This window comes from Asparagus officinalis, chromosome 8, assembly GCF_001876935.1.
Source record: "Asparagus officinalis chromosome 8, Aspof.V1, whole genome shotgun sequence".
NCBI classification, from domain to species: domain Eukaryota; kingdom Viridiplantae; phylum Streptophyta; class Magnoliopsida; order Asparagales; family Asparagaceae; genus Asparagus; species Asparagus officinalis.
Window position 1 is genome coordinate 62,901,175 of NC_033801.1, and position 25,310 is coordinate 62,926,484.

A 25,310-nucleotide genomic window follows, 5' to 3' on the forward strand; every position below is an offset into this window, starting at 1 on the left:
CCGGAATTGAGTTTCAAGATTTCAGTAATTCCATAACAGCATATAGATCTACGAGGTAGTGCAATGATGTTGGCATTTGCAAGGTTGTAACAGGACTCAAACCAACTGTGTTTATATAGTATACACCCGCGCATGCACATATAGTATATCTCTCTAAGTATCCATCTATCTTTCTATTGCACACATTTGTTTATTAACTAATACATACTGCATACATTTATATTCGACACAAATTCTCCATGCATGCATGTGCTCAGTATTCGGCCATCTGCCTAGCAAATAAATGCATCATGCATATTCTTCATTCAACAATTGGAAACAGGCATCCATGTATGTATCTATTGCTTATGTTTAATAGTGTATCCAATATCGTCATCGTCATCATGTGTGCCTTTTCCCATCAAGATATTTTCATTTATGGAGCGTGAAAACATCTTGAAGTGCCATAGTTTTGGCTAGACCTTACTAGTGGCTATCATCCTGACATCAAGCCTTGAAGTGCCAAAGTTTCGGCTGGAAAAACTATAGAAAGAGGGGCTTTCCTTAAGCCTGAGTACCACTTTCAATCCTCTGAATTCTTCTGCACTCTAGAAGATGGGAAAAGATGATAGATTTTCATTTTGTAGGGAGTTGTATTCTAAGGCATCGATGAAGCCAAAAGCCAAATAAAACACATTTTCGCGCGTAATCATGTATGCATACGAGGAAAAATGTTCAAAGTTGGAGGAGTTACACGAGTTAGTTAACATGACATGCTTGCACTGTCAGTTCTCGTTATTTATTTTGCTGCATCAGAAGTTCTCTCGTGGTATTCTTATTGATGGGTATAGATTCTTTTTTCAGAAAAATTGGAGATGAGCGTGAGTATTTTGTGAAATGGAAGGAGCTTGGTTATGAGAACTGTTCGTGGGAAGTCGAATCTGACATTTCTGCCTTCCAACCTCAAATTGAAAAGTTTAAGGTAATTCAATCTAGGCGTCGAAAGAGATCTCTTGGTAAAACTAAGAATATAACCCAGGATGCAAAGGATTCAAAGCTCAATTCAAGTCGGGAATCGAAGGATATAAAGAATAAGCAAAAAGAATTTCGACAGTATGATCAGACCCCTGAGTTTCTTTCTGGCGGTATGCATACCTTTCATCTCATGCTGATAATGAAGTCTATTATGGTTTTTGTTTTTATTTGCTTTAATTAATTTGGTTAAATTTTGAAATATTAATTGTTTTCCGGATTATTATAGGGACATTACATCCATATCAGCTGGAAGGTTTAAATTTTCTATGCTATTCATGGTCTAAGAAAACACATGTGATCCTTGCAGATGAGATGGGCCTTGGTATGCATATAATTGTGGTATCTGTTTCTTCTCAAGAATCTTATATTAAAATTTATAAATGTAATATGCTTATCTGTTGTCTACAGGCAAAACAATACAGAGTATTGCTTTTGTTGCTTCTCTTTTTGAAGATAACCTATATCCTCACTTAGTAGTGGCACCACTTTCTACACTGAGAAACTGGGAGCGCGAGTTTGCAACTTGGGCCCCTCAACTGAATGTTGTAAGTGAGGAGCTTAATTCTACCCAAGAAGTATATCCAGCTGATTATTTCGATACTGTTATGGCTATAACTCGATTTAAACCTATACTAGGTTATGTATGCTGGATCTGCTCAAGCTCGTGCTATTGCCAGACAATATGAGTTTTACTACCCAAAAGAGGGGAAAAAGGGGCAGAAGAAAAAGAAAGCTTCGAAGGATGCTTCCCCAAGCAAGCAAGCGAGAATAAAGTTTGATGTTCTTTTAACATCTTTTGAAATGATCAACATGGATTCATCTTCTCTGAAACCAATCGAGTGGGAATCTATGGTAATAGTTACCTCTTTATTCTATAACTAATATTCTATTCTGATTCATACTCCCTCTTCTTTATTTAGATTGTAGATGAGGGGCATCGCCTTAAGAATAAAGATTCCAAATTGTTTCTTCAACTAAAACTGTATACAACTAAGCATCGGGTACTTTTGACTGGAACCCCTCTTCAGGTTCGTTTCCTTTTCTTTTAAGGCTTTGACACTTATCGAAATACTTTAAAGGTTTCAAAAACTTGGGTCATGTTGCTTTTTTGGCTTCGAAGGTTGCTGGGAATTTAAGAACTGATACTTTGCTCGAACCCTCATTAAGAGACATTTAAACTTTTTACTGTAAGTTTTACTGCTGGTGTCAATGATATGCAATGGTCATTACCAGTTGAAATTAGTTCTAGCTTCTAATACTTTTCCCCCATTACTTTAGTACCATCATTGTTATTACCATCTATAGCTTTCCTATTCATATCAAGAATTACGGTGGAAGATTTCTCTTTGATGGTTGGCGTCCAATTCCTTGCCAATAAAACATCAGGAGAGGGTAGAAGTTACAGAACCTAGTAGCTAAGCAAGGAGGTAGGAACCTACTTCATAGATTATGTATTCATGCAACCAAGTGTGATCCTCCAAGGTTCTTCTGGGTTGAGGACTCTAAGAAGGGTTGATGTCTATGAACTTGCTATGTTTATTATATTCATCTCCAAGCCATGAGTGTACTTAAGTTTTTGATGAGATATGTGTTTTCACCGCTTTCAAGCAAATAGATTCTGTTATCTAATTTGGCTGTGTGATTTGAGGAAAAAAGTTTGTTGTAAAGCATAGATTAGTGACCCGTGATTTGATAAAGGATTGTTTGGACTTGTCAATTGGAAACATAGAAAGCTCACTCATGCATTCTCCTTTTCTCCCTCCTTTTTTCTCTCTCCTTTTCTCCTCTTGTGTGACCTTTCCACAATCTGACCTCTAGTGAAACATTTCCTTCTTTCTGTCATGGTTTATATCTAAACTTTTTGATGCATCTTATTCTTATCAAAATTTCTTTTACCAAATTTATTTCAGATAACCATCGTTCTCGTAAAATAGTTAAATTATGAAGAACCAAAAAAAAAAAAAAAAATCCAAACTACATGCAAAGTTTTCTGTTAGAGGCACTTTTAGATAAATCCATGTAGGCCTTACTTATAATAAAAAAACAACGGCAGAAGCACCTGTATGCAACAGTGCTTAACAGAGAGGTCCATTGTCCATTATTTTGTAATACCTTCAGAATTTAGTTCTATTTGGGGAAATATCAGACGGCCGAAATCCATACCGGGTTGCTGATATTGGGGATATGTTGAAAATATCAGAGTACCCTATTTGATGATGTGCATATATACTATAATGTTCTAAATATAAATATAATCTAAACATATGTAATGAAGTCTAAGCATACTAAAATGTAAATAATATATGTTTAGGATCATTAACAAATTGTAAAAAATTACCTAGTGAAAAGGGTGTGCTAGCATTTGCTAAATAACTTCATAAGCTAGAAATTCGCTAATAATATTAAAGAATTTTGGTGAACTATATTGTTTTGTGACGAGCCATATAAAAGGATATATCAACTAACATACCGGCTGATATACGGATCATGTCAGAGATATATCACTCTAAAATTGCCAAAAACTGAGAAAAGATATTAGGACCATATCGTTTTGCGGCGATTATAAAAGAATATATCTGCCAATATATCTGCTACATTGGGGATATCGGGGTTCAAATGATTGATCCTTTGCTATTATACTTCTTACAACATTCAACTAATCAATTATTTTAGAGTATTTTGAAAGTGTTACTTGTTAAACATTAATAAACGGACAAAATTAACCACTTAGTCTTTTCACAAATTTCTTCTATGACATGCTATTTGATATTCGTCAAACTCTTTATGTGGTACAACCATACCTTTTTGTCTAAGATGTGAATACTTTATAGTTTGTTTGAAGCTCGAATACTTCATCAATATCATTAATGTTTGACCTTTTACAAAGTCCTTTAAACTCATTTACTGCCTTTTTCATTCTCTCAGAATAACCTTGACGAGTTATTCATGCTCATGCATTTTCTCGACGATGGAAAGGTTAGTACTTTTGCTACTTTATTTTGATATGAACACACTTGTACATTAAATTATAATATTTCTGCAAAGCAACATCCATTGGCGCCAATGTTATTTGCATCTAGTCCATTTTGTGAATCATCATCATTCAGTTGTGTGGTTATATCTAGTTTATTGTTATCTGTTACTTAGCCAACTGAAGATCATCATATATTTATAATTGGCAATTGCATTTATGGGTGTCTCAATTGTGAGTTGTCATCAATTGGAAAGCTAAAATTAGAATTGACGTTTTCCTAGGTATATCATAGTTTGCCATTTTGTAAAAGAACTGCATTGTATATAATTTAGCTTCCAGAAGTGATATCTCTCTTGGTGGCACATGCTTAGGTGTGATATTTTGTGTGCAAATATATGTAACACCTAATGTTAGTCTATGTGGTTGATTATTCTTCTAGTTTCAAAGCATAGAGGACTTTCAAAAGGAATTCAAGGATATCAATCAAGAAGAACAAATATCAAGGCTTCACAAGATGCTGGCGCCGCACCTTCTCCGAAGTATTATTTTTTTACTTAATTCGTTATTGGTAAAGTATAGTCTGCTAAAACAAGTAGATTTATGCCCTTCTGTTATGTTTAAGCTTATGAATTCTTGAGTGTTGAGGTATCTGATATTTCCCATTGGTATGGAAGGCGTGTATTGCACATTCTATACGTACATTCCACAAAAATTATTCAATCATCTGCTTTACCAATTTTTATTGAATTACTCCCCATGTAGTATTGGTAAAGACCCACTTTTATTTTCATCACAATTGTTGCCTCGTATCCTTCTATGGGTGCTCATTTTGTGTGTTTATGATGGTGTATAAATGTGTTCTGGATGTCACTTGTGCATTTTTTGTAGGATGTTTGGAATTGGTTCTAGCATGTTTGTTCCCCCACCCCCAAAATCTGGTATCAAAAGGATTCATTCGGTTGGGTGAATTTTTCGGCTATTTCTCTGTAGCTGTTACTTGTCTTTCCTTTTGTCCTGTGTTCTAAGGTTTATTCTTTTCTTTTCCAGTTCAAAGCGGTTTTGTGAAGTCTAGATAATTATTGTTTCTATTGGGAATGAGAAGTTCTTTGAGTATTTGAAATATGAAAATCCCTTGAGGTTCTATCTCTTCATTCAATTCAGTTGCTTATCCCTTTGCAGCAGTATATAGTGGTTCTTTGACATTTAAAAAAAACCGTGGCTCTTCATACGTGCCCCATAAGTCATGGATTCTGATTCTTGCAACCCTCTGACTGGCTTCACTGTTAAACACTGCAAGTGTTTGCTTGGGATATATTTTTATACCAAATATATTAATATACTAAATTAGCAATCTTAAGTGAAGTATCTGAATTTTAATTCACTCTTGTTTTATGTAGATTATGAAATTAACTTCTTCATTTCGATTTTCGACATTAGGATAACATCCTAACTTGGTGATATTCTCTTGCGCACCTGCAGGAGTCAAGAAAGATGTCATGAAGGATCTTCCACCTAAGAAGGAACTGATTTTACGTGTGGATTTAAGTAGCAAACAGAAAGAATATTACAAGGCCATTCTTACTCGAAACTACCAGATATTAGCTCGTCGTGGTGGTGCACAGGTGCAATTTAGCACGTAAATTGAGGTTCTTTATCTGCTGTATTGTGTTAATAACTAGTTAGCTTTCATCCTTTAGATATCACTCATGAATGTTGTTATGGAGCTCCGAAAGCTTTGCTGCCATGCCTTCATGTTAGAAGGTGTAGAACCAGATGTCGAACCCGCAGACGTGGATGAAGGTCTAAGGTGACTGGTGCTTTGCTTAATCAGTAACTTCTATTTGTAATTGGAATGTTGTTATCTTCTGTCTGTTGGATACGATACCATGTAGCTTGTTTAGGAGAAAAGTGATTTTTATAGTGTAATTTTATTTCAAAGATGATTAATAACCTATAGTTTTACTAATACCATATTGTTGTTGTTTAATTCAAAGGTTTCTCAATTTTTCTTAGTCAGAATCTTACAAATTTTAGAACCTGAGGAAGTTCTGAGATGAAAAGAGTAATCTTTACAACAGATGTAGGTAGCAAGAAACTTTGATCAGTTAGATTCTCCCTCTAAAATTTCTGGAATTGGCTTCCATCATCACTTAAGTCCTTGGGGTCTTAACCTAAGCGGCCAACCTGTAAACCTCAGTTGTCAATAAATCCTCAATAGTCCAAATCTGAAATAAAGCCCAATTTCCTTAACACCACCCATAAGAACACTTGCAAACCCATGTAAAAAGCACAGAAGAGTGACAATTAGTTGGGTGGTCAACCATCGGACATCTTCTGTAAGTCTTTGAATGGGTGAGGTCAAGACTAATGGGCCATGCAGCAGATTAAAAGCTTAAAGGTTGAGTTTAAAAATTTTGCGCATTACTATGAATTCTCAGGTAATCTCTGATTGTGTCCTTGTGTTGCATATGTAATGTTATTTGCATGATAAATGATCATTGATATCTCCTGTTTTTGCTTGTTTATCTCACGAAAATGTTATCACTATAGTTTTCATGGCAACACAAACATGAAATTTGTGTTAAAAATATGATTTAAGATATAACATGGCCATTGTAGAAATAAGTTTATTCTTATTGATCTTAACATATTTGGAAAACTGGTTTTGCTATTGTAGACTATACATGACATGTGAATTTTCTAAATGATAGCATTGTTAGTTGGTGAGTCGTGCTGATAAAAAAAAAGTCACATGCGTATCAGGACTATCACGTGGATATTGATGTTGTAGGCATATCGCCATTCTCTGTGATCTAGTTGAGATATTATGATACAGTCTGATCATCTCTGTAGGCAGCATGGACCAAATAGACGGTTGTAGGCATTTTAATTTCTCGACAAGAATGTTGTTCCAAATGCAGATAATAACTTTGTTACAAGCATGGTTTTCTTTATATAAATTATTGATTGCCTAGTACTTATTGAGCATGTGGAAAGCTCACATCTAAAACAAACAACATTTAATATTGTCGTGTCTTGAGAAATTGAGTTCAACGTGCCTTGAGGATGTGAACTAGAACGTTGGTTGTAATCAATTCTATGCAGTTATACATTGGTTACAAAGTGTTCTTCTTAAGACTTTTGTAATTGTATATTTAAAGTAAGAGTCATATTATATGTTAGGGGGTTTGGAGTTTTTCTATAATATGGATTTTGATGATGTACGTATATGTTATGACCAGTAATGTAAATTTGGATTTCGAATGTGAAGATGTTATGAAACATTAATCTTGAAACATATATTCGTTGGACATATTGGAGTTAGATATGCAAGTTCTCTTGTTAAGAGGATTTATGGTCGGCTGTCATATGCCCTGAAATACCCAATTTCGCATATTTGTATTGTTTGTGCATAATAAAACTGATGTTACGCCTGGTATATGCATTGAAATACCCAATTCCATAAAGAAATTATACAAATAACTTGATTATAGTAGATTTGAGCGTTAAAGTTAAAGAAGTGCAGCTACATAGCTAGGAGACCATATGATTTTGACTAAAAAGATGTATACTGACTTCTGAGGAAATCATAAGCCATTGAATTAAACAAGGACAATATGGTATTAGTAAAACTACAGATTATTAATCATCTTTGTAATAAACCCAACTTTCTTTCTACCTGCATATATCAAACTTTCTTTCTACCTGCATATCATGTATAAATATCAAGGAGTGATATCGGATTATGTTTACATATACCATATATGTTTACATTTTCATGCACAAAGAATGGAGCCATGGAGAAATGTGGTAAGTTTTGCACAACTTTTTCAAAGAATTTTCTCTCAATTGAGCCTTAATTCTTCTTTCTGGTTATTTACTTAAGGAGATCTCATTTGAACCATAAATCTAACCAATCTTTTTAAAAATAAATAGTCCAAATCAATATTGCAAACTTTTGGTTCCTATTTTTTTAAAGCTGAAATGTCAGCTGATATATGGGGAAAGTTGCGATATATCGCCCAAAAATTGCCAAAAGGTGTAAAAGATATTGAAACCATATAGTTTTGTAGCAAGTCTTACATATCTACCAATTTATCAGTCATTTCGGTGATATTTAAAACAATGCTTATGATTTTGTTTCAATCTCTGATTGCCTCAGGTGCTAAACAAGCTTGAGAGTGTTTTTGAGATCTCAGCCTTGATTTTCCCCTTGTTTCTTTGTTGTTTTCTATTGGGAATGAAAAGTTCTGATCTTTGAATCCTACTTAGAATTTTATCTAAGTAGGGGTAAGGGAGGGAAAGTTGTAGACGTAGAAATTCACATCTTGAGGATGTGTATATTTAATGATTGAATCTTCTCCATGTCTTTGCAGAGTTAAAATTATGTTAGAATTAGCTTTCACACTCTTTTTTAGCTTTTTTCTGATGATTTTGTTGCTACAGACAAAATCAATAATTTCCCGTTCATTTTTGTATGTATCGGCAAAAGAAGATTTAGCGCTGTTTTGGAATTAGTACTTGCCATTGTCAGCCATTACAAAATGGCTGATACATCTCGGTTTCAGCTATTTTAATGTCGTCCAATAAAAAAATGGCTGATATATTTCTGGCATTTTAGGAGTAGATGGAGAGCTTCTTTTAGATGCTTAGCTTGGAATCATTAAAAATTTGACAAGTCGAAGCTTGTAGTAAATCACATAATTGAACAAACAGGAATAGCCTAATTTTTTGCACGTCTTATTTGTTTAACTTACTAATGGCAATAGTAAGATACTGCTTCAGGAGCCCTTGATTAAGATTTCTGATGGGCTCAATGGCTTAATATGGTCGGTTTTATTGTAACATTGCAAGTCATGTTTATTGCACCAGACTAATGTTTGGTTTGAGTAACTTTAAATGATTATTTGTCTTCAAGCAAAGGATCAAAGAACCTAAGAAAAGATCAAATTATTGCAGTTTTATTCAAAATTTATGCAACTCTTTTTTCATAAAACTTCAAAAAATGAGGTCCCAATCTAATCAAACGACACCGTCTGAAACTTCAGAAGCAAAAAACACAGGTAGGAATGCTAGTCAAATCTCAGACATCATCAGACCTTTTTAGGTATCAATGTAAAGTTTGAATTAGTCTTTTAAAAACTTTGAAAGTGTAATCCAAATCTAGCCAAACAAGACGCAAAAATATGATTTAGCCTTCGATGAAAATTTAAAATCACATTGAAAATAAAGTTCAGTCATTCTTTCTCATGATATGTAACGGTGTCAGTAGTTTTATGACTAAACTGAAGAGCCACACAAAGAACTTAAAAGTGTTAGAAATTTGCATTTGGGAAGTGCATGTTCTTTACATTTTGATTTGCTTGTTTCTCACATGAAAATGTTATCTAAAAGAAGCTCTCGATCTACTTTATGTAGTTACATCCTTGTTTCTTATCGATTTTACTAGTCTAACAAATAGGTACCGTCAGTCCTTTGGCGCTCCATCACACATGCACAAGTTACCTAAATCAATTCTCATTTTACCTTTTTGATTAGACTACCAATGTGCTCTTATTTCTTATCTTTTCACCGTTCTCATACAGTTTAATTAACTTCCATTTGAAGCACTCCTATGGCTATCTTGATCTACACCATCCAACAAAAAAAGCTTCTAGAATTGTAGTATTGTTGTGGAATTTCTTTTACTTTCTTTAGGTCAGTAACTTAGGATATCATGTCGCTAAACATTTTGGACTTGCATTTCAATTTGACATTATTGAGTTGTGCTACTTACATATATACATTACCTCCAGAAAACTTGTGGAATTTTCTGGAAAAATGCAGTTGTTGGATAAGATGATGGTGAAGTTGAAAGAGAAAGGACATAGAGTGCTTATTTATTCACAATTTCAGCATATGCTGGACTTATTGGAAGATTACTTAAGTTACAAGGTACTAGGAAGCCCTGCCTACCCTGCTTTTCATTTAATTATTACAGTAAATATTTTGCTTTTCCGGATTTCATGGTGCCAAAAGTTTTTAGCATTGCCAAAAGTTTTTAGCATTTAGATAATAGTTTCTTCTGCCTATTTGCAAGAAATGGAGCTACGAGCGGATTGATGGCAAGATCAGTGGAGCTGAAAGACAGATCCGAATTGATCGCTTCAACGCCAAGAATTCGACAAGATTTTGTTTTCTACTCTCTACCAGAGCTGGGGGGTTGGGAATAAATCTTGCAACTGCTGACACCGTTATCATATACGACAGGTAACAAATTTCTTGGAATCTTGACCGTGTAAGTCCAATGTGTCGTTATTTATATATAAATGCTCTTGGTAGCAGCTCATTTTTCATAAGCTTTACTATCTCTACCTTTTTCCAGTGATTGGAATCCACATGCAGATTTGCAAGCAATGGCCAGAGCCCATCGATTAGGCCAAATAAATAAGGTCTGACTAAGTCAATGATATACATGTTTACACAGGCATGTTGAGAAAACATTATTAAGTCGTGTTACTATTATACAGGTAATGATATATAGACTCATTACTCGGGGAACTATAGAAGAAAGAATGATGCAAATGACAAAGAAGAAGATGATCTTAGAGCATCTGGTTGTTGGTCGGCTTAAGGCACAACAAACTGTTAATCAGGTTCATTAAGCTGCTTCTCTAAGTTTATACTTCTAAGATGTTATAGGTCAGGAGCAACACATCATAATTATAAATGCCATTGTCCTACTGTTTTTTATCATGGTGATCTTACTGTAGCTGTGTTATTGATGATATTACTGTGTTATGTCGTGCTAAATTGGGCCTTCACAGGTAGTGTAATGTTTCCTGTGTTCAGGGGTGGCAATAAATAGGGCAGGAATGGGCAAAGTAGTTTACCCTTACCACAAGGGTATTTTGGAACTTCAAATGAAATGTACTCTCTCTATTGTAATGTCTCTGTGCTCAAATGTAGCAACAAATTCCACATTGTCACAAATGTCAGAACATAATTGTTTAGCTAGCTGACAAATGCAATTTTCTAAGTCATATGTAGGTTATTTAGAAAAATGATTGTGAAATATCACAGTGCTTGCTGATTATCTAATAATTTTATTTGCATCCATCAATTGACTGACTGCAAGCAGTTGAAAGTCTGGCGCAAAACATGATGCATAATATATACTTAATTTACTTGTAGTTGCCTCTTGTTCAAAAATTTGTAATGGGTAGCTATAAAAACTCATTGGCTATACCTGTTCTGTTTCATGTAAACAGGCAGAAAAACCTTATCATACCTATTCCTGCTAATCTATCTGTACAAACTCTGTAAAAAAAAGTTTGAGCCTTGTTCCCGTCCTTTCCCTCTGCAGGGCTATATTTGATGCTGACATGAAGTCTTATAGTTTTAATATATTTGAAATTTTGAATCTCTCTCTCATGTAAACATATAGCCTTGTTCCTGTCCTTTTCCCTCTGCAGGGCTATATTTGATCCTGACATGAAGTTTTATATTTTTAATATATTTGAATCTCTCTCTCATGTAAACATATATTGTAATCCATCTAAATCTAATTCTATTCAAATCTTGAGGAGTGTTATCAAATCTATACAGATCCAATAATCACCTGCTTGTAAATTCTCAATTATCTATTCTCGCATTTTTTAGAGTAATATATTTCTGCAAGTGTACTATTATGACGAGAGATTGCACATTTGGAAAGATCAGTTTGAAAATTTCCCCTCTTAGACTGAACTTTTTTGGAATATAGAGATTAGAGATACTTCACGGTGCTCTCAAATAAAGTACCAAAATAAATTATGATATAGAGGCCCTATAATTAGAATCTGAGCATGAAGTTAGAATTTCAGCTTAAGGAATATCATAAAAGAACAAAACTTCAAAATGGAATCTAATATATGTGTGTTTGTGTGTGTGTAGTGATCAATGTGTTAATTCTTTTTATCTTTCAATACACTAAACCTTGAAGTTCTCTTTTTGTCCAATTTTTGGTTGGACAATTGAATTGGAGCCATAATGGTTATACAAAAGAACTCCTTTGAGATAACATCACAGAAAAGTTCAGGAAAATGTTTACTGATCCAAATTTTATTGATACTTGGTATAATAAGCAACTAAGGCAATTGACCAACTTTATCATTTACTAGAAAGAGTTCACGAAAATCTTGTACAAAAATCTATCTTGCTAGTTGTACACTGCATGTACAAATTTAAACATAGACTAAACTTAGTTTAAATGTTTAGCCACCAATGTACAAATTTAACCATTGAACAGATTTAAGCATAGACAAAAGGTGGAGGTTGAGCTATTTTGGAGGCCCTGGAAGAAAAGACAAGCAGGCCTAATGGAAGCATGTACTTTAGGTTGCGGAGCTAGCCAAAAGGCCTGATGCACTGTTAATTAGTTGAAGGCCTTCCAAAGTGATTCAGAGCAGTAGAGAATGTGGACAAACTTTCTTCTTCCCTTAATCAACCAAGTTGAACTTTCAGGAAAGTCTATTAGACACATGCCTGAGGAGAGTAGGGAACTTCAATTGAATTTTAAATCTCTTATCTCCTTGTATCTTCATCTTGAAAACCCTGTAGGATCATGAGTGGATATGATCTTTAAGCATCACTAATGAGAGGTTAAAGCAGCCAATTGTTCAAACCCGTTCCTCGTGAACTTGGTAGGAGGTGGTTCTTCCTTGAACTATAACAATCCAAGGTGTAGTTCTTCTTCTTAGAGCATTATCTTTCCTCTCTCTTCACCAAGGTTTTAAATATCGGTTATCGGGGATTTATCGGATGGCCAAAATCCTTATCGGAAAGCGAAAATCGGGGATATATCGGGGATAAGTAGTATTTATCGGATTAATATACCGTATAATGCGTATATATAATATAATACCCCAAATTGTAATCTAACCATACTCCTCCCCCCGCTTTCATTCTCTCAACCTTCACTAAATAACTAGAGAAAAAACCAACTGAATAGTGAATATTATTTGTTGCTACAACTTCAGAAGTTGTGTTGAGGGCGTGACATCGATGGAGAGTCCAAGTCGAACTGTCGAAGTCACATTTGATGATGGCATCGATGGAGAGAGCTCGGCATCAATGGAGAGCTCAACGTCGGTCAACGTCATCGAGTCAATCAGATTAGTTGATGATGGCATTGATGGACAGAGCACAGCATCAATCGGAGTCGTCAAGTCGATGAAGTTAATGTTGATGAGAGAGCAGTGTCGAATGGTCGAAGTCAATAGCGTTAAGGTCAGCGGAGTCCAAAGAGGAGCGGAGGCGAGCGTCTAAGTCGGCAGAGGCGAGCGTCAAGGTCGACGGAGTCCAAAGAGAAACGCAGATCAGAGGATTAAGGCAGTGGGCACAACCGCACAAACGAGGGGGGAGAGAACAGATGATTAGGGTTACTTAATCGAGTTTAAGTTTTATTATAAAGAACGGGTTGTGTTGGGTTTCAAGTACACTCAAAAACTGCCCATTACCCACACAACCCAATAGTATGGCCTGATAATTCCGTTTTTTAAAACTGCTAATATCAATTAATAATCACCTTTATCACCGATAAACCCAAAAAAAGATAACCGATTTAAATTCTAACTTATCCTATCGGAAAGCTCCCAAAAGCGATAACTCGGGGATAATATCGGATTATCGGCCGATATTTAAAACCTTGCTCTTCACCCAAAGAATCCCAAAAATCAGCAAATAACCATACTACAATCTCAAGATAGGTACATGACCAAACCCATTGAAAACGGCTAGTACCCATATATTCCCTAACATGTATGTACCAAATGGAGAAACACATTGCTATTATAAATAATAATAAAGACTATGTGCTTAGTGGGGCCAACACTTCTCCATTTGAGGGGTCAAACTTTCAAAAGTTAAATTCAAGGGTGGTTCTCCCAAGCAGAGGAACTGAATGTTGGTCAATTTAAACTGGTCAAGAATTGAGTTATTTAAAAGTTTTAAGTTATGGATTCTATTTTATTTTTTGTAGTAAGGTTTATTTGTAATTTTATTTGGTTAGACCTGGAGTTGTGGTAAGTCTGCGGTTAGTTTTATAGGGAGTGTTGGATTCTTTCAGTTACCAGTTACACTTCTAATTTGAACTCTGTCTCGTATATATATTATATATTGTTTACTTCAATTCTAGTTAGATGGCTCGGTTATTAATTCTTTCTTGACCAGGGCTTCATTTTTTGTCGATTTTTGCTTTGGCAACACCTTTGTTGAAGTTTTCTCATTATTTTTCAATTTTTTTACTTCTTTTGTGGAAATGTCTTACCACACTAGTGTGAAAAGCTTTACTTTACCATTGCCAAGCTTACCTGTAATCCTGTACTCGCAATTTACTGATTCCATGCCATGATCTTAGATATTAGGATCTAAGGGAGAAATGTTCTTAGAATAATATATTACAATATTTGATTTTGAATGTTCACTCTAAGATAGACAGCACGTCGGACATCTGCTGTCCATGTAGCATAATTACTAATTAGGTCAGTTTTTAAATTTTTACATCTTTTACATAGTTGGTTTATGTTTAGCAAATGTATGCGCTGTAGACGGTAGAGTATCACCATTATACCTTTTTTTATAAAAAGATTTGTAACTGAAGAGGTGTTGTCTGTTTTATGTTAGACCATATATAGTTTTCTAACAATTATTTCCATGAAATTCCTATGCCGAAAAATTTTAATCTGATGTTGTAAAATTATATAGGGTTGGTTCACTGATAAGGCTTTAAATTGTTCTGTACTGTAATTTTTAGGAGGAGTTGGATGACATTATAAGATATGGGTCAAAGGAACTGTTTGCTGATGAAAACGATGAAAGTGGTAGAACACGCCAAATTCACTATGATGATGCAGCTATTGAAAGGTATCTTTACTTCTCTCAAATTCATGATTTGAATATATAATTTTATTGTAAGTGATCTTCATTGTACATTTGTACCTTCTGATAGACTACTTGATCGTGATCAAATTGATCGGGAGGAATCTTTGATCGATGAAGAGGATGATGGACTCTTGAAGGCCTTTAAGGTTCTATTTTGGTTTCTTCTTTCTTTGATTATGAGAAATAAATTTGTTCCTAATATTATGATATGTTTTATTATCACTGTTTTATTTGGTTTGCTTTCATAGCATATATCCTTGTTGTTATAAACTATTAAATATCCTTTCAAACTTTACTCCAATACAATGTCAGGATCAGGTGTAATCTAAAAGCAAAAAAAAAAAGGTCTTTATTGTGTAGTTGAACACTAAACTTGTGGGCTGTATGCTAACAATGCATATGTAGCATTTTGGACTCATATTAACTTTGGGCCACATTGAAAGGTCTCTGTAGAACGCTTGTGAATGCCAAGAAGTTGGCTGTTAGATATGTATATTTTTGAATGTAAATGTTGAGGTTGGAATCCTTACCCTTTTCCCTCTATCTTTTATGCACATCAAACATGAAATTATTTGAAAGAAGGTTGAATTCGGAGATACCTAAACAACAATAAATTCTTTTTTTACTTTATTATTATTGGATCGAAGTTGATACCTTACAAATCTTGAAAGATTTTTAAGGGATTTTTTTATAAGAATACCCAACTTTTAGATATTTGAGTAGAAGTAATGAGACAATCTTGATCTTACTGCTCTTTTATCTCTAATTGGAATTGGAATAGGCTCTTTATCAAATGGAACTACTAACCGAGGCAAGAAAGGAAGTCTCTGAGGATCTATCACATAAGTTTTATTCGTTAGGAACTTAAACTAACCTAGAAGCTCACTCTGAACACCATCTAGGATTTTTTCTTCTGTAATTGTGTTAGTCATGTAGCTTTTAACTCTAAATTTTAGTGGCACTCATTGCATTAAAATTTCTGAAATAGTCCCACAGGAACAATTTTTTTTACTGTTTATCATCCTTTTTTTGACCTCTACATGTTGGTGCCAAATTGTTGGCCTGGGTAACGATGAGCAAGGGAGGACCTGCCTTTAAAACCTTAACACTGGTTGGCAGGTTCGTTGACCTAGCTTATTTGGTCATGCAGTTAGGTCATGCAACATATGGAGTTGTCATCCAAACCCACCTAGGTGCTTGGAAGTGGTAAGATTTTAATTGTACTGTACAAAATTCATTTACTTGAGGCGAAAATAAAGTGTGAAGTCAAATGGAGTAGTGTTCCCATATGTTATTATTTAGCATGCTACTAATTATGTAATATTTGTGTTGCAATTCATCTAATTTAATGAAAGTCACAAAATTTTCTTTAGTAGTATAAAATCACGTTGTTAAAAAACAGTCTGGGTGTCCACCTAGGCGGAGACGGTACCTGGCTCTTGCAATTCAGAATTGAGCATCGCCGATTAAGTGTTGGGGGGTGCCTAAGAGAGCATGGGCTATTTAAGATGACCTGACCACGTCAAAAACAAGCATATGATGTAATTGTTGAAGAAATGATCGGGTAAAAGAGAATCGAGTTAAATCCTAAAATCCAAATCCAAATAAGATCAAACACCGATGTGATTATTTCAAAACTTGGAAAAGACCTCTTACTCTCTCTTTGAGTGTCTCCTCTCAACCTTTCCTTTCACTGCTAGAATTGCAGACTCGGAGACCCAACCATTGTCAAATCACCCTCCTATTAGTACTGAGACTTGCAAGAAGGTCATTTGTTAATTTATTTCTATTATAAATCTGTTTACAATAAATCACAATATAAAAATGATTTGCAACCAAATATTCAAACTCAAAAACTATGTTAACTAACAAGACAAACTATTTAAATAAATTAGTTACTCATTAATATTGTATACTAACTAGGATTAAGATCCTCTCCAATTACGTGGTAATTGGAGAGGTCCAATTCTCTCAATCCTTACTATCTCAATTCCAATGGATGAGGTCATGACACGTAAGACACTTCCACAAACATTGGTTTTGATTATAGTGGTTTTCAAGTTTACTAGTGATCTTCAAGACCATAGTGGTTTTTAAGATAACACTGAAAGCTTTACGTCGCATGATCTCATCCATTAAAAGTAATGTAGATGGTAAGGATTGAGAGAATTTGACCCTCTCGTTTTTACCACCTAACTGGAGAGGATTTGGATCCCACTAACTAACAACTACGACCATAAATTATTTAAGTGAAATTTCTAATTTTCAACTTCCAACATGTGACATGTTCTTACTTCTCAAGGGAAAGAATTGCAGTTGTAATCCTTCTAGTTCTAAATTATTGTAGTATTATCATAATATTTTAATTTCTAGAATATACTTCCTTGATGGAGTACACTTAAAAGTAACTTACCGTATAAGATAGGGCCGCCTCAAATCTCAAAATAGAGGTGAGGTGCGAAAGGGCCCTCTCCTCTCATGCCTAAGATGATTGCTGAGACGAGGCACCTTGTGCCTTTGGTGCCTCAAGCGCCTGCCTTTGTAACCTTCAGCGCTTGGCATATCACAAGGCGACAAGGTATACAATCCAAGCCCCTGAGGCTAAGGCGCGGTGCTTTTAAAACTGTTAAGATTCTTAACTTCTGAATGTTTTTGCTAAAGCTTTAATTTAATGTTTTAATATTTATGTGAAATGCTGAAATTCCTATTCTGGTCTGATAATCATGTGGGGCATTCATGTTGGTTTGCTAATGCACACTTTTAATTCAATATTCAGCTGTAGATTATCAGTAGTCATGATTCACTATTGTTATGTCTTCGCAGTTTCTTTATGAGTTCAGTTCCATTTTTTTATTCTATGTTGATGTTGGGATGTTTCTTGTGGACAAATTGCTTGTTCATTGATGAGGTGTTTATGTTTCAAATTGTCTTGTAGGTAGCAAATTTCGAATATATAGATGAAATTGAAGCTGCAGCTGCAGCTGCCAAAGAAGAGTTAGAAAGAAAGAAGTCTATCAATGAGAAGGCTTCTGGCTCCAACTCAGATAGATCAAATTACTGGGATGATTTACTGAAAGACAGATATGAGATCCATCAAGTTGAAGAGTTCACTGCTATGGGCAAGGGGAAGAGAAGTCGCAAACAAGTAATTGCATTTCCTTCTTTATCCTTTAAATAAATTATATTAGTTTTAACCAATGAGTCCTCTCACAGGTTTTTTAGAAATTTCCTTTTATTTGGTTATGACTCATAAAGTTTCATTATAATTAAGCTGGAAGTAGTAATACTTGTTTTCTTCCACTGGCATTTGTTTGTCTATTTCAATGCACGCATGCTTTTCATAAACTTTTATTTGTTCCATCACAATTTTGGTGCCTGTTAATTTATGATTGTCTTAAGAATCTGGATACCTATGTTTATCATGTATCTTAAGAACCAGCGGGTCCCGGTGCGTGCAGCTCGTATTGAACCTCCCTGTAAATGATGATATACATTTGATTTAGTGCATGGTTTAGAAATTTGTCTTTATTCTTGCAGACTAGAGCATCTTTCAAATATATCTTCCACGTCTGTTGGCAACTGTTGAATTATTAGCGTAAGTAGTAGCATATTGCAAGAACTCGCGTCCGACAATATGTCATGATGTGTTGTCGTCGATTCAAAAGCATAAGATCTCACAGCGATGTTAAATTGTAGCAGAGATCCTTAACAGAAAACTATCCTAAGAATTCAGTTTAGAAATTTTGCCTTTAGAATGACAAGTTAATTAGGTATTGCTCTGAGCAGATATATGTAGACGTAACTTTCTTGAATCAGTAATGGTATCCAAAAGCTATTTTTGCTTTTGGAAAATTTTGTTACCATTTTCCTGACCACTAGCTAAGTTATTCTGGTCAGAGCACCTTAGTGAAAGATTCAATGGGAAAGTTATCATTGTTATTTTTATGATGTTCAGAATGTGCTACTTTAGAGGTGTGCATAATGCTTGAGATAATTAAGTATGAAAACAATGATCACAGTTAAGTGAAAACCTTTAATTGCCTTCCTTTTTTGTGCTTTTTTTCTTCTGTTGTTGGTCGGAAACTGTTACTCTTATAGAGTTCAGGATTCCACAACATTATCAGTTTTGGTTGATGGAACTCTGTTTGAGTTTCCCATCAAGCATTAAAATTCTATGAAGATAATGGTAAGCATTTGAATTAAGCGTCACATTCACATTCTCATGAACATATAACCTTCTCTCTCTTCCTTGTCCTCGTGATGTAGTATATGAGGAGTTAAGGTAAGAGTACACTTGCAATGGCACAGGCCAGTACCTTTGCTTGCCATGGTTCATACATAGCTGTTCGAGTCCATTGTCCTCACCTCAGGACCTTGTTCTACGGTTCATTTAAGTAACAAAGATATCATAAACTAACATCATGCATGTCTTCCCGATCACAATTCCATAACGTCATTGATTCTCGTCCTATCTGACAAGTTACACTGTTAAGTTCCCTATCTGACAAGTTATAATGTCCATTGTCCTATCACAATGCCATTACCATCATTGATTTTTGTCTTATCTGACAAGTTACGCAGACATCATGCATGTCTCCCTGGTCATAACTCTACTCTCTAACCTCTTGTGAATGCTCTCATTTCTCATGCTATCTGGTAGTCTATATTCATTGGCCTAGTGTAGCATTCTCATTTTTGCTATACTCCTTTTTTCTCATGTTATTTCTTAATTGTCTAGCATTTGGACCCATGTAACATTGTTGGTCTTATATCTACGCTATAGAAGTTTTCCTTCAGTTTCATAGTTATTCTACAATCACATAATATTTAGAAGTCCCTCTACTTTAAACATCCTTATTTGATTCGATAAAACACATCATCTTCAATTTCACCATCTTGATGAATGATTAATCATAAATAGTGAATGTGTTAGTCCTAGGTATATCTTGACCGCAATATTTATGCTCATTCTTTTTCAGTGTATTTTTAATATTACGATCCATTATGTTTCTATTCTACTAATTCTAAATATATTAGATTTGAGAGCTTATCGTCATGGTTTTAAATGTCGGCCGACATGTCGGATCAGAGGCTGGAGCGACACGGATATGGCCATTTCAAGTCGGATATCATTTTCGAGGCCCATGTCGGACATATCAGGGGATATTGCGAACATATTGGGGGATATTGCAGTCATATCGGCTGATTTTTAGCCCTAAAAAATCAAAAATCAGCCGATTTATTTATTTATTTATTTTTTTGATTTGATAAGTATTGGAATTTGGTTTAATACTTAAAAGCCTAACCTGATTAATTCTTTTTTTAGCCTTTTGTTCCCATAGTAACCTGATAGCATATAATATAGATTAGGGTAAAGAAAAAAAATATTGCTCTCTTTCCCGCCGCGGACTCCTCTCGTTCGTCTTCGTCTTTACAAATCAAAATTGAGAATTCATAAAAGCGTGATGTAAACAATAAGTTTGAACTGTAGTTTGAAATCAATTCAAAATCTAACACTTTATGTCAATTTTATGCAAGGCACTTTACTTCATGTTAATTTTATGCAAAAAGCCCTAGTTTGACAATGTGTATTTTATTTATTTGTTGGCATAATATTCTAATGTTTCCGTTCAAGAAATGGAAAACAACTCATGTCTTGATGATGAATACTCAACTCAAATAGGATAAGCTATAACAAAACAAGTGCATTCCATCTTGGTGACCAAAATTAAGTAAAAATCCATCCGATATGGCAATCCGATATTTAGTATATGTCCCCCGACATATCCCCGATTTTTGCTATCCGACATGAATTTTAGCTGTCCGACATGAACCCGACATCCGACATTTAAAACCTTTCTTATCGTTGCGTTATTTATAAATTATTTCTTCCCACTTTAATCAATTAGTATTATGTTGTCTGCAAATTACACCATGGAGCTTTGTATTGAATGTCTCGTAAGTTTGTCCATAACTATGCAAAAAGAAATAGGCTTATTGACAGCTGATGTAAATTAATGACAATAGGCAACGGTTTGATCTCTCCTTCATTTGTTTTCACCCTAGTCATTACTTTATTCAACTTATCATCAAGGTTTTAAATATCGGATATCGGGGAAATATCGGATGGTCAAAATTCATATCGGATTGCGGATATCGGGGAAATATCGGGGATATGTGGTAAATATCAGACATAATGAATGTTTGCATACATAGTATAATGCATTAAAATGTAATCTCAACATATGTAATGAAATTTAAGCATACAAAATATGAATAATATATGTTTAGGATCACTAATCAACCTTCTAAAACAAACAAAAGTGCAAAGCAACGTTGTAACATTCGATCTGTTTTTTTAGGGCAAAATATCATTTGATATAATGGGAAAATCTTGATATCTCGCCCAAAAATTCCAAACACGGTATATTATTTTGCAACAAGCTTATAAAAAGATAAATTGGTCCACATATTGGCTAATATATTGGTCATATCGGGAATTTATCACTCAAAATAGCTAAAAAACGGGTAAAGGATATTTAAAGACCATATCGGTTGCGGCAAGCCCTGTAAAAGGATATATCGGGGGATATATCGGGCCATGTCGGGGATATTTAAAACAATGCTTATCATTATTTATACCTATTAGATACTTTCTCATTGATATACCTATTGGATACTTATTTCTTATCTTAAACCCACCACATCATCTCCTTCAACACTTTTTTTCTGGAATAATGAAAACCATATCAAAATGTAGATCCAATCTCTTCTCATCAATCATCTTAGCATATAAATGTGTTCTATAACTCTATCATTCGCTTTGATACTATCAATTTATTCTCTAGTGGATCTTCCTGGAATAAAACCAAATTAGTTCTCAGATTCACTTGTCTCATCTCTTATTCTTTGCTCAATTGCCCTCTTAAAATTTCATGTTGTGTCTCAAAAGTTTGATACGATGATAGTTTGGGTATTGAATAACTTTGTACATCTCCATTATTTTTATATATTGGTAGCAAAGTGCTAATTCTGAGCTCATAAAGCATTTTCTTAGTATCAATCGTTTGTTGAGTACTTTAGTCATTTATTCTAATCCCGTATATCGAAGGCATTACCAAGCTTCTTAGGAATGTAGTTGGTCCTTCCACCTTTTGTTATTGAAATATGACATGCTCAGTGTGTTCCAAAGCTAGTAACATCTATTCTACTTGATGTGTGCTAGGGTATCAGTGGGTCAAACTAATTCTGTACTCCATATGACTAGTATCTAGTTGTCTCGATGTATTTCTTCACCTTTAGCGACTGACTTGCTGAAATATCATGTAAGTCCAGATGTCGGTGTTTGTGCCATTAGTTTTCCAACAGTGGTAGATGTCTCTGGCAACATTTTGCTATTAGTTTGATTTTCCAATTATTTTTTCATAGTTTCCTTCTAGTTTGATGTCACGACTGAATGATTTCTCGCCATAAGTTACAAGTACTTTCTCCCTTTCCAAGATATTTTCCAAGCATAAGAATAGCATCTTTTGCTTTTTTAGCTTGTGGTGAAAAGTTGTTCACTGATTTAAAATGTTCTCTGAGTTGTAGAGGAATTGTTTCCTGTCTGTACTAAAATATTTTGCGCGCTCATTGCTTTTCATTCTCTGATCTTTTGTTGTGCTTACTCTCTTTGTAGAATCTTCCTTTTACCATAATGATCCTTTTTCTACCTACAACCTGTCTCTCTCCTTCTATCCATCAATATTTCGTAGCAGTTAGATGTAAATTATAGAGGTCTCTTTAATCTTTGACAAGTTCGCTGATGCTCTATGATGGGAGATAATTTAATGGCATAATCTCAATGAAGAGATGGAGAAGCTTTCTTTCCAAACCTTGACACAAATAGAGATCTCTAAATTTTAGAAACCTGTCATGATAAACAACTTTATTGGAAAAAACAGAGATTAAAGTCTACTACGCCCGAATGATGTGATAATCTTTTTTCTGCAAGCACTGTGCAATTTAACGTTTCACTCAAGTCAGCATCTTAATTATACTCAGGTGTTCTTAGTAACATTTCTCATCCATATGCTACTCAGTGATATTATTTCTTTAGCTAATTTTGAAATCATTGGCTTATCCACATTTACAAGAAATCGTTTTTGGAATGCAAAATGCAATTGCTGTGTTTTTTTTTCCTGATAAAGTCACTTACCTATAGGACTTCAGTATTGTGTCATGCATTCCCTGTTGAATCTATATTATCAGTGATCGCTGATATATTGGTATGCAATATTTATGCTTCAATGAACAGGAACTATCTTAACATTTGGTTCGAACGTTTAGGCTTTGACACCTAGTGAAGTTGGACTTCTTTACAAATCACAAAGCTAGACTCTCAGTAATGATTTACGTATATGTGATATTTATGCTCAAACTCATTGGATCTTTTTCTACAACAGTTTGTTCCAACTTTTTAGTCTTTGATATTTATTGAAGCTGTACACATTATTCAGAAATGCTGACTTGGTAGTTTAGGAACAGTTATAGCTTTATTATTATCATTGTTAATGGAGATATAAATCTTCAGGGATGTCCACAAGTCTTTTTAGATACAAGTGTTTTGATCTTATAACATTCATGAGGTAGTCCTTTTATGTAATATTTATTGACATGGTGGGTATTGCTACTAGTTTTTTCAAAAAGTTTTCATTTTATTGTCATGTAAGCTTTCTTGTTGTTTTCACTCTCTCATGTATCATATTGGATTCACGCAGATGGCAATGGCTGAGGAAGATGACCTAGCCGGTGTACAAGATGCAAGTTCTGAAGATGAGGATTACTCAGGTGAAGAAGATTTGTCAGATATTGAAATTGTTGTACCCGGAAATACATCAGGAAGAAGGGGCCGATTTTCAAAGAAACGACCTCGTGGTAATTTTATCACAAGTCAATATTTTGATGATAAAAAGCTTCTATATTTTAAATATGCCATAACTTTAATGTTTAATCTGTTCTTGGGATTCCAGCTGATTATGTTGAATCACTTCCTTTGATGGAAGGCGAAGGGAAGTCTTTAAGAATTCTTGGATTTAATCAGCTCCAAAGGGCGACCTTTTTGAAGACACTGATGAGGTTTTCCAACTCAATGTCCAACTTTCTTTTTTTATCTATTTATTCTAGTAAGTTGTTTTATGTCATCATACACTGTGTGTGGTTCTTCCTTGCCTCTTGTGACATCAGTAAAGAAGTTAGTCACATCTAAATGTTAACTGCAGTTGAATTTTAGCATGTTTAGGATATGTTGCAGTCCACATAATGCGTTTCCCTTCTTTATTAGAGTGTATTTTCATATACTATGCTAATTTACTGAGGCATCTCTCGTAATACTGCTTTTATATTGTCATGCACCCATAACATTGATATTTTCTTTTTTATGTTTTCCTTTCTCATCAGTATTTATCTTCAAATATGCTCATATATTGTGTATGGATTTCTTTTTTGTAGATTTGGCTTTGGTGACTATGACTGGAAAGAGTTTGTTCCTCGATTGAAGGGAAAAAGTTTTGAAGAAGTTCATGAGTATGTCATTCCTCGTCATGTCTATGACAAAATCTATCTTGTTTATCTAATATGTTTGAGATAAACTTGTTGTAATGGTGTATCATCATCATCTTCACTGCATTAGAACTAGCTTTGCACAATTTGGAAAAAATGATCTATAGAAGCTTCCCTTTTCTTGATGTTAATAATTAATGTTAGGACAACTATCATTTATTGTAAGGATCTCTGTTGAAAATGCCTTTTATTTAACTCATTATTCCACGTTCACAACAAGCCTTAAATTGTATAATAGTTTGAAATTACTCAAATAGGTTGTGACAATAATAGTGTACATCATTTCAATATAATGTACCTTATTTGGATATAAACATTGTCATTATTTAAACATAACATATGTTATTTAAATATCTAATAGTGTATGCTAAGAGTATTCTGATATAAGCTTTAATATTTATTTCAATGTAAACCTTAAACGTTATATAATAGATTGAAATAACTCAGGCACATCCTAACATTGTGCTATTACAAGTGAAATAATAATGTACATTATTTCACTATGACACGTTTTATCTCAATTTAACATACCTTAATTCAATATAACTTTAAGTGGAAGGATTAAGAGTATTTTTCTCTGTTTGCTTTTTGTAAAGACTTGATGTAGTTAAATATTTACTTTTAAATTGTTTGTTAAGCCTCAGTGGCTTCTTTCATCGTCATTATTGATAATTTGTGACATCATTATGCTTGTGATTGTGAACTTATAATTTGTGAAGAATGAAATGAATGTGACAATATGAAGGAGATATTTAAATTTGTGGTAATTTGTTTGAATATATATTGCGGTACTTGTTGTTAGTAAATTAGTAAAGATCGT

General features: G+C 34.3%; 1 protein-coding gene across 1 annotated transcript in view; it reads left to right on the forward strand.

Moving 5' to 3' along the window:
* LOC109820608 (CHD3-type chromatin-remodeling factor PICKLE) overlaps positions 1-25,310 on the forward strand; it is a 56,239-nt gene that overhangs the window by 8,659 nt on the left and 22,270 nt on the right. The window contains exons 5-23 of the mRNA XM_020386778.1: positions 844-1,124; positions 1,241-1,336; positions 1,423-1,559; positions 1,651-1,866; positions 1,935-2,042; positions 3,940-3,990; positions 4,428-4,527; positions 5,468-5,610; positions 5,686-5,795; positions 9,784-9,922; positions 10,068-10,237; positions 10,353-10,419; positions 10,498-10,623; positions 14,763-14,872; positions 14,958-15,036; positions 17,826-18,035; positions 23,650-23,806; positions 23,902-24,007; positions 24,380-24,454. Coding sequence (XP_020242367.1) covers positions 844-1,124; positions 1,241-1,336; positions 1,423-1,559; positions 1,651-1,866; positions 1,935-2,042; positions 3,940-3,990; positions 4,428-4,527; positions 5,468-5,610; positions 5,686-5,795; positions 9,784-9,922; positions 10,068-10,237; positions 10,353-10,419; positions 10,498-10,623; positions 14,763-14,872; positions 14,958-15,036; positions 17,826-18,035; positions 23,650-23,806; positions 23,902-24,007; positions 24,380-24,454 — 2,481 coding nt within the window. The remainder of the gene's footprint in view (positions 1-843; positions 1,125-1,240; positions 1,337-1,422; positions 1,560-1,650; positions 1,867-1,934; positions 2,043-3,939; positions 3,991-4,427; positions 4,528-5,467; positions 5,611-5,685; positions 5,796-9,783; positions 9,923-10,067; positions 10,238-10,352; positions 10,420-10,497; positions 10,624-14,762; positions 14,873-14,957; positions 15,037-17,825; positions 18,036-23,649; positions 23,807-23,901; positions 24,008-24,379; positions 24,455-25,310) is intronic.